Source organism: Perca fluviatilis, chromosome 20 (assembly GCF_010015445.1).
Source record: "Perca fluviatilis chromosome 20, GENO_Pfluv_1.0, whole genome shotgun sequence".
Taxonomy (NCBI): Eukaryota; Metazoa; Chordata; class Actinopteri; order Perciformes; family Percidae; genus Perca; species Perca fluviatilis.
Genome location: NC_053131.1, coordinates 4,160,917 through 4,169,555, shown reverse-complemented (window position 1 = coordinate 4,169,555; position 8,639 = coordinate 4,160,917). Strand labels below are relative to the sequence as shown.

Below are 8,639 nucleotides of genomic sequence, written 5' to 3'. Positions count from 1 at the left end.
GTAGGAGTGCTCCTTAGCCTGTTTAGTGTCCTTGAGTCCTGGATCCGGCTTGGTTGTGTCGTCCCTTTTGAATTGCAAGAACCTGTGTGTATTTTGCATAAAAGCAATTGCATTAATTAGTTATTAAAAGTAAAAAACAGAGCAAGGCTTACTCTCCCAAAATCATATCAATTTGTCTTGGTGACAAAATGTTTAGATATTTGGGTTACCTCTCTTTCTCTGTGATTCCACATCAATTCTTACGATTGATAGCATATTTGCCATCCTTAACTCTAAAAGAAGTGATGTTTGTAATTGTGGAGTCATTGCAGGTCCTCCGCTGCCTAGAAAAATGGTTTAAAAAAAGTCTCACTTTCAAAAGGCTGATAAAGGCAGTTTTTTTTAGCCAACATTATTTGAAGACTATGCCATGTTTATTCAGACCAGGTTATATTACAGATGCAACTGCCTTTTTTAATGTTATAAAATGTTATAAAAATAAAAGTAAATATATCATATACTGTATGCAATCATCATCATCATTTTGCTCTTCTTTGTAACTTCATGCCAGATGTGTGTATTGGAGGCTATTTTTCTCAATACGGTCATTTATTTTTCTTACTCTAGCCTGATTTTTTTTTAAATGTCTACCTTTAGCAATATGAGTTTGGCATCTCTAACTCAGCAAACATTACAGACAGCTTAGAGGGGTTTCCTCCGGCTTTTTTAAATCATTCACTCAGTATGCTTGCTTACATACATCTACCTCCATGCTAACTGTACATGTAAACCACACTGGGATACACACACACAAACACACACACACACACACACACACACACACACACACACACACACACACACACACACACACACACACACACACACACACACAGTCACACTTGTAATAATTCAGCAGTTTGTAGTGGGAGATTCACTCTGTGTCATGAGAGATTAAGCACCTCTTAAAACATGGACCCAGTGTGGGCCAATCCAGTGTGACTGTAAAAATGCACTTGTCAAAAGTATGATAAGTACATAGCATTTATGTGACAACATGATAAGCCAAGGCCTTTCCAGCTACTAGAAGTATTAGGCAGCATATAAAGCATGCACACTAATCTCCCTGCTTTTCAGCACAGAAAGGGTTACATACTGCAAATAGGCTGTTATTTAAAAAGCAATTTTATTAATGACAATTTGATTCATGAATGAAGTAGATTTTACTTAATGAAAGTTTTATTTTGCACTTGAAAAATGCTTGTCATTTTAGGTGTGCTTGTTCATCTCTGCCTGAAGGTCTAAAAGCGTAGTATAAATTAATTGGTTATCAGCTGACATAATCAATGTATTTCTTTCTCTGTGTGTTGCAGGGGGCAGTGATGAGCCTTCCAGCTATATATGTACCACATGTAAGCAGCCCTTCCCCAGCGCCTGGTTCCTGCTGCAGCATGTCCAGAACACCCACAACATTCGCATATACCTGGAGTCCAACCCCTCCAGCACAGCCCTCACCCCACGCATCACTATGCCTCCACCCATGGGCAACGACTCCATTCCGCAGTCCCCCCTCACCAACTTTCTCGGGGACAACAACCCCTTCCATCTCCTGAGGATGACGGGCCCCCTGCTCCGGGAGCCTCCCCCAGGCTTCATGGAGAACCGCCTCCCCAACACGCCTCCATTCATCAGCCCGCCTCCCCGGCACCACCTGGACCCCCATCGGCTAGAACGCCTTAGCGCAGAGGAAATGGGCCTCATCTCACAGCACCCCAGTGCCTTTGAGAGGGTAATGCGGCTAACGCCCATGGCCATGGAGTCCCAGTCCATGGACTTCTCCAGGCGGTTACGTGAGTTGGCGGGGAACAACAACAGCACCACACCACCGTTGTCACCCAACAGGGCCAACCCTATGCACCGACTACTCAACCCCAACCCCTTCCAGCCTGGGCCAAAATCACCCTTTATGAGCACCCCTCCCTTACCACCGATGCCCCCAAACAGCACCACACCTCCCCAGACACAGAACAAGGTCAAGTCCTGTGAGTTCTGCGGTAAGACCTTCAAGTTCCAGAGCAACTTGGTGGTGCATCGGCGCAGCCATACTGGAGAAAAACCATACAAGTGCCAGCTGTGTGACCATGCCTGCTCTCAGGCAAGCAAGCTAAAGCGACACATGAAGACCCACATGCACAAGGCTGGATCCCTGACGGGGCGCTCAGATGATGGATTGTCCACCACAAGCTCCCCAGAGCCAGGCACCAGTGATGTCACAGGTGAGGGCATGAAGAATCGTGATGGGGACTTCCATGGGGAAGGCAATGAGGAGGAAGAAGAGGAGGAGGAAGAAGAGGAACTTGAGAATGAGAGTCGACCAGAATCCAACTTCAGCATGGAGTCTGAGTTCTACCGGAACAGAGAGAATGGCTCTAAACTGCCCTCAGAGGAGAAGTCATCACTTGCCATTGAGAAGATGGTGGAAGGTGGAGGGCTCAACTCTATACAGCAGTACAATAATTTGATAGTTGACAATCGTAAAAGGATGCCCTTCTCCAAGAGGGGCTCAGATGGCCAGCGGGATACTGGGGATGAGGACTCAGTGGCTGGGGAGATGGACCACCACCAGCAGGAAGAGAGGACAACCATTAATGGCCGGAACTGTGGCTCCGGTGACTCTTTCTCAGGCCTGTTTCCCCGTAAGCCAACCCCTATCACTAGTCCCAGCCTTTCCAACTCCTCAAATAAGAGGATCAAGATTGAGAAGGACTTGGACATTCCCCCAGCACCCCACATCCCCTCTGAGAACGTCTACTCCCAGTGGTTAGTGGGCTATGCTGCTTCACGCCACTTCATCAAAGACCCTTTCCTAGGCTTCACTGACTCCAGACAATCGCCCTTCGCCACCTCCTCTGAGCACTCGTCCGAGAACGGTAGCCTGCGGTTCTCAACGCCTCCGGGCGACCTGCTGGATGGAGGCCTTTCGGGCCGCAGTGGCACCGCCAGTGGAGGCAGCACGCCTCATCTGGGTGGAGGTCCAGGCCGACCTAGCTCCAAGGATAGCAGGAGGTGCGACACCTGTGAATACTGCGGCAAGGTGTTCAAGAACTGTAGCAACCTGACGGTGCACCGGCGCAGTCACACTGGCGAGAGGCCCTACAAGTGTGAGCTGTGTAACTATGCCTGCGCCCAGAGCTCCAAGCTTACTCGCCACATGAAGACACATGGCCAGCATGGTAAGGAGGTCTATCGCTGTGACATTTGCCAAATGCCCTTCAGCGTGTACAGCACTCTGGAAAAACATATGAAAAAGTGGCATGGAGAACATTTGATGACCAATGAGGTCAAAATTGAACAAGCAGAGAGAACCTAAACCATGTTCTCTGTTTCCATACTCTGCGCCACACTTTGACTTAAAAAAAATACACAAAATGGGGTAGCTGGATACTCTTTTTCTGAAATGTTAGTTTTGGGTTAAGTTTGTGTTTTTAAGAAACTGCCAACTGAGAAAAAAAGTGAAAACAGAGATCTTAACACCAATTGAAGCTGTCTAAACTGCCTCATTTGGGGTTCCTTTTAAAACAATCAGTCAGTTGAGTTATAACATATGTGGAGCCTTTAACTGTGCAATAATTTCTGTATTTATTGGATTTTGTATTTTGGCATGTGCAGGTACATTATTAGTTAGACATTTAAAAGAAAATTGTTTTACTTTGATTTTGCGTTACTCTGTTTTTTTAAAACCGAAATGATATCCTGAGAGTTTTTTAGAAGACAAGTCCATTTTAAGTAATCTTTTTTGACCGCTGCTTGTAGGAAATTGTATATTAAGCTAAACATGTGATTTCTTGGAGAGAAGCTGAATTCAATCTTCAATTTGAAAGTGGCGTTAACTGAGAATGCTAGAATTAGTCTATTTTGTGTGATGACGATACGCGGACAACAATCCTTTGGCATTGTAGCATGAACTGAGTCTAAAACATGTCAATATAATTGGATATGTAGCACTGAGCATCATATTTGAGAGTAAATCTAAAATCAAAGAGGATCCCAAGGTTCATAAACCCTGTCTCCTTTTGAGAATATCATTACCAGCCAGAAGAAACAAATAGATAAGGCAGCTGCTGACTGGTATGTAGTACCAAGCCCTGACAACGCTATGATAACCGTCCCTCATTTCTTCTGCTTTACACCCCCCCTCCATCTTACCTACACTGATACATTCATGCATTCTATTTTGCATGACGCCATATGATCTAGGCTATATTATTTACTTGGAGTAAACTGAGCATGAAGCCATGCAATACGAGTATGCATAGAGATAGATAGAAGAATGAGACAAGAGACTGAGCACAGGGACATCTCAGGGTGAGCTATAATACTTTTCTTCATTTACCCATTAATTCCTATACTTCCAGAAGCATTTCCATTTCATCATATGATGAAATAATTAGGGCCAGTTGTGTCCTCTACAGCATCCCTTGCTGCCCTCTGTCCTCCCTACTGGGCTAATGTCCAAGCTTTATCCTCAAAGCAGTTATGGCGCTTACCCACTGCTAGTACCAGCTCTGCTCGGCTCTGCTCTGCTCGACTCCCCGTCCTCCATTTTCCATTGCAGATTTAGTACCGCCTCATGTGTGAGGCAAGCGTGGCTGGTCGTCATAGCGACACCACAGGAAACTGCCGTGACCTAACGCGACACACACACAGAACATCGAAGGTGTGTTGTTTTTGATTCTCAGAATGTGGCTGTTGCCACAGCCAGAAGACATATTTAGTTTCAAAAGAAGCAGGAGGCAGCAAAAAAAATACCACAGTTGGCTAAACTATTTAAAAATGTTGGGTTTGTTCAGGACGCCCCCATCTGTCACTAGCAATGATGACGCAGTGATTAGTGACGATTCTCTCCGACCAATCAGTAGTCTGCAGGTTTTCACGTCAGCTTTTGGTATCGCCTCAGCTTGCTTGGAACCTCGACGGAGGTGATACTTAAAAAGTAGCTAGTTAGCTAGTACCAGGTACTTTTATAAGTGAGTCGAGAAGAGTAGAGCAGGTACCATGTAATGGAAAAACGCCATTAGAGATTTGAAGTCACAGCCTCCAATTATAACATCAATTAGTTTAGAAAGGGTTAAATGTATGTGCATACATGGCAGATGCCCCTACTTTAACTACATTTCTGCAGAAAATTGAATTCTCTGATTTTATTGTCGACATTTATAAAAATCAACATCTCTATGCATTGTTTTGTAAAATATAAAATATCTAAAAAATTGTTTAAAATAATGGGACAATAATTTTGTCTTGTATTGTATTAGTGATTCTATAATTGTAAAATTGGATTAATGAAGTCACCTCTCCAGGAATAGGAATCCTTCAAAGTTTCACAGTTAGTTGTGGGACAGCTTGGTGTAGAAGAGGAAATATACATATATATCAGTGTGTGCTGAAGTAGTAAGACTAATAGTAAGAGCATCAGTTCACTCCATGCCCCCTTGTTCTTTTAACCATCATTTTATTAAGCCCCATCCACCTTCACAGTGGCACTTTCTTTTTTAAATCAGATCTGATGTGAATGCTGTCAATGTATGAATTCAGAGCTCTTAACAACAGACCCACACTTTATAATTTTTCCGTCCGACACACACAGAGCTGGACAGAAAAGGTACTTTAGGGTCTAGGGCTTGGGATCTCTTGACGCTGAAGTGCCCAGGGTTGTTAGGCTAGGCTTTCCCAATGCTGGCACTCTAAAATTTAAAGATATAAAAAAATAAAAAATTAATTTGGGACAGTTTTTGTACTGCGATTGAATTTGACATGAGTGTGCCTTGAATAGCGATCTTCCTATTTATTGTCTCAGACAAATGCAACAATTTTTATTAAGCATCAAATTGAACAAGAAAAGAAAATGTAAAATGTTGTTAATTTTAACTTGTAATTTGACATTTCAACAGAAATGTTTAAATCAATAAAAAATGAAACAATGCTGTGTTTAGGCTTTGGAGTACCCAGCACAATATCTGTGTGTCTGTGTGTGTATATATGTATGCATATGTACATATAAAGGCACAAACCTATATATAGATATATATCAAATTCCTCACTCATAAGGACAAGAGTCTGTCCCACAACAGAAATTTCCAGGAGTGGACAAAAGCCACACAAAAAGTCAAGGAAGAGACTCAACAAAAATCAGGAAATGCAGAAACTAAAAAGAGAATTTAGTGCACTCTGTCTTAAAATAAGTTTACAGTATTGAAACAAGTACAAGGGTAAAATAATATTTGTGTGTATGTGTGTTTTAAACAAACAAGTATTTTTTTTTCTCTCCAGGTTTGCTTATAAAGTTTCTCTGAATGCCGTAGTGGCGATGTGTATATATTTTTTTTCTTATTTTTTTTTGGTGACGGGTTTTTAGTATATATATAAATATATATGAATATATATTACTTTTTTTGTTTACTGTAAAAGTATACAAGTATTTGTAATATTGGAGAATGCCTGGGCATTTTACAAAAAATAGAAAAACGTTGTTTTTTATTTTTTATTTTGCAGTCCAATTTAAATTGTGGGTCTCTTAAACTGTTTTTGTCACTGTAACTGTAAGTCTTAAGTTTTAGTAACTTTTATTCTGCCTTGGGTGTAATTAAATAAAAAAATAAACAAATTAAAAAATGACTGAGCTGTAACAAACTTGGATTTGGTGGTGGGGCGGCTGTTAAGGATAGGGGTGGGTGGATGGGGTTTGTCCCTTAGAACTGGCAGAACATTGGTTCTGCTTTTCAGGAAAAACACACTGAGAATCCTGACTTGTATCTATTTTTCTTCTTCTGGAATGGATTAATCTTCATGGATGGTTTGAAATACATGTGTAGGCACTTGCTGTCTTTCCTAAGGAGCTTGTCTTTTTTTTTTTTTTTTTTAACTTGTAGGCATATGTGCATCCTTTTGCGAATAGGGTACTCTGAGTACCTCGAGACGTCTTGCTCTTACAGTATATCTGGTGCAGGGGGAGAGTGACTTCATGCCGATCCCAAGATACAACTCACAGGCTGCCACAAGCTATTTTTCCTCTCATTGGGCAGGATAAATAACCTGATGAATTTGTACTGTTGTAATGAATCACGTTGTACAGAAAGGGGTCTAAAGGACTTGTGTTTAGTGACAAAAACACCAGTCAATGTTTTGTTTACCGCTCAATTGGTTGTACATAGTTTTCTATGACTACGCTGTTTTCATTTTGTTTGACCATTTTTTTCTTTTCATTTGTTTGTGATTTCTAACTGGCACTGGCAGTGACTCCCTGTGTGTGTGTGTGTGTGTGTGTGTGTGTGTGTGTGTGGTGGGAGGGGGTTGGGTGGGGGCTTAGGGCAGGTTATTCTGTTTGACCTTTGTGACCTCCATGTCAGTTTTCAGGCACATGCCCTGTTGATATTTCTCGGCATGAGAACAGAGCACAAATACAAGCTGTTACAATTCTTCATCCTCTGCTTGTTTGTCTCATTTTCTTTTAGCTGGCCAGCAGAAAGGGGACCATGGAAACACTGATGGACATACACCTGACATATTCACAAACTCGTAAATTCTGCTTGAGGTATTAGGCATAATTTAGTCCTGAAAAAGTCCTGAAAACATCTTAACTCCAAACTCATTTACTGCTGCCCACAATTATATGAACACCTGCTAATCAAAGAAGTGCCAAGATGATGAAGAAGAAAACAACCTGACTGTGTATTTCATTCCTTTAAATGCTTTTTAAATAACTCATAGAAAATAGTTGGTGCTTACATAAAACCCTGAGAGCTACTGAATTTCCCATCAGCATCACCTCTCTTAAAGAAGCGTAAGCTAATCCAGTAAGGTTGCATTTCTGATGACAGGAGACTTCTATTGTCAGCCACTTCCTGATACTTTCTTCTTTCCCGTTTTTATTGGCTCTCCCACCAGGTTCTTCCAATCAAAATCAAATCAATTGTACATTGTCAGCTAGCTTTAGATTCCCTCATGTTTGTATTCAAAATGATAAAAAAATAAAACGCAGCGTTGGGATGAAGTTAAGAAAATGTCATTTTTGAGATGTAATAATGTTCAATAACACAGAGGTGGAGGTGTTTGGGACTGGGGGCGGGGGGCAGGGCTTTTGGAGTAGAGATGTAATGCTGTTTGTGATGTCACTTTATTTAAATACATGAACTGACTCCTATAGGCTGTGGCTTGTATTCTCTATGATGTCACTGAGATGCGGCCAGTGGATGCCATTTACAGGTTACAGTAAACATGACATTGAGACTCCCGCTGTCTACTTCTCCTTTTTTTAAAGTGCACCGCACCACAAAATGATGGTGCTTTAGCAGCACATGGAAAGTAAATGAACTGAAATAAACACTTAAAGTCACAAAAAGAGTCCATTGAATACTTCAGATAGTTTTGACCAGTCTAAGCCACTCAACACATCACAATTGACTCTTATCCTGTTTATGATTACATCACATTTTCTGCATCTATAATTAAGTCTGAATAATTTCTAACCCTCTAACACATCACAATTCACCATTATCCTGCTAATAGACATTAACTGTTGTGTAGTCATGAACAGGATATTTAAACTGGGACACGCCACAATTTACTGTTATTCCTTTACTGACTCTGCTTACTGCATAGTA

The 8,639-nt window shown here is 41.5% G+C and overlaps 1 protein-coding gene across 2 annotated transcripts in view; it reads left to right on the top strand.

Moving 5' to 3' along the window:
- The window catches only part of bcl11ba (BAF chromatin remodeling complex subunit BCL11B a), a 46,491-nt gene extending 38,222 nt beyond the window's left edge, over window positions 1–8,269 (top strand). Inside the window, exons 3-4 of one of the 2 annotated variants that reach the window (XM_039786582.1) lie at window positions 1,353–3,212; window positions 7,491–8,269. In XM_039786582.1, the coding sequence (XP_039642516.1) occupies window positions 1,353–3,212; window positions 7,491–7,558 (1,928 nt within the window). In that variant the 3' untranslated portion in view covers window positions 7,559–8,269. Of the gene's footprint in view, window positions 1–1,352; window positions 4,689–7,490 lie in introns of those variants that run through there. The other variant, XM_039786581.1, reaches the window with a different exon arrangement.
- The last annotated feature ends 370 nt before the right edge of the window (window positions 8,270–8,639 follow it).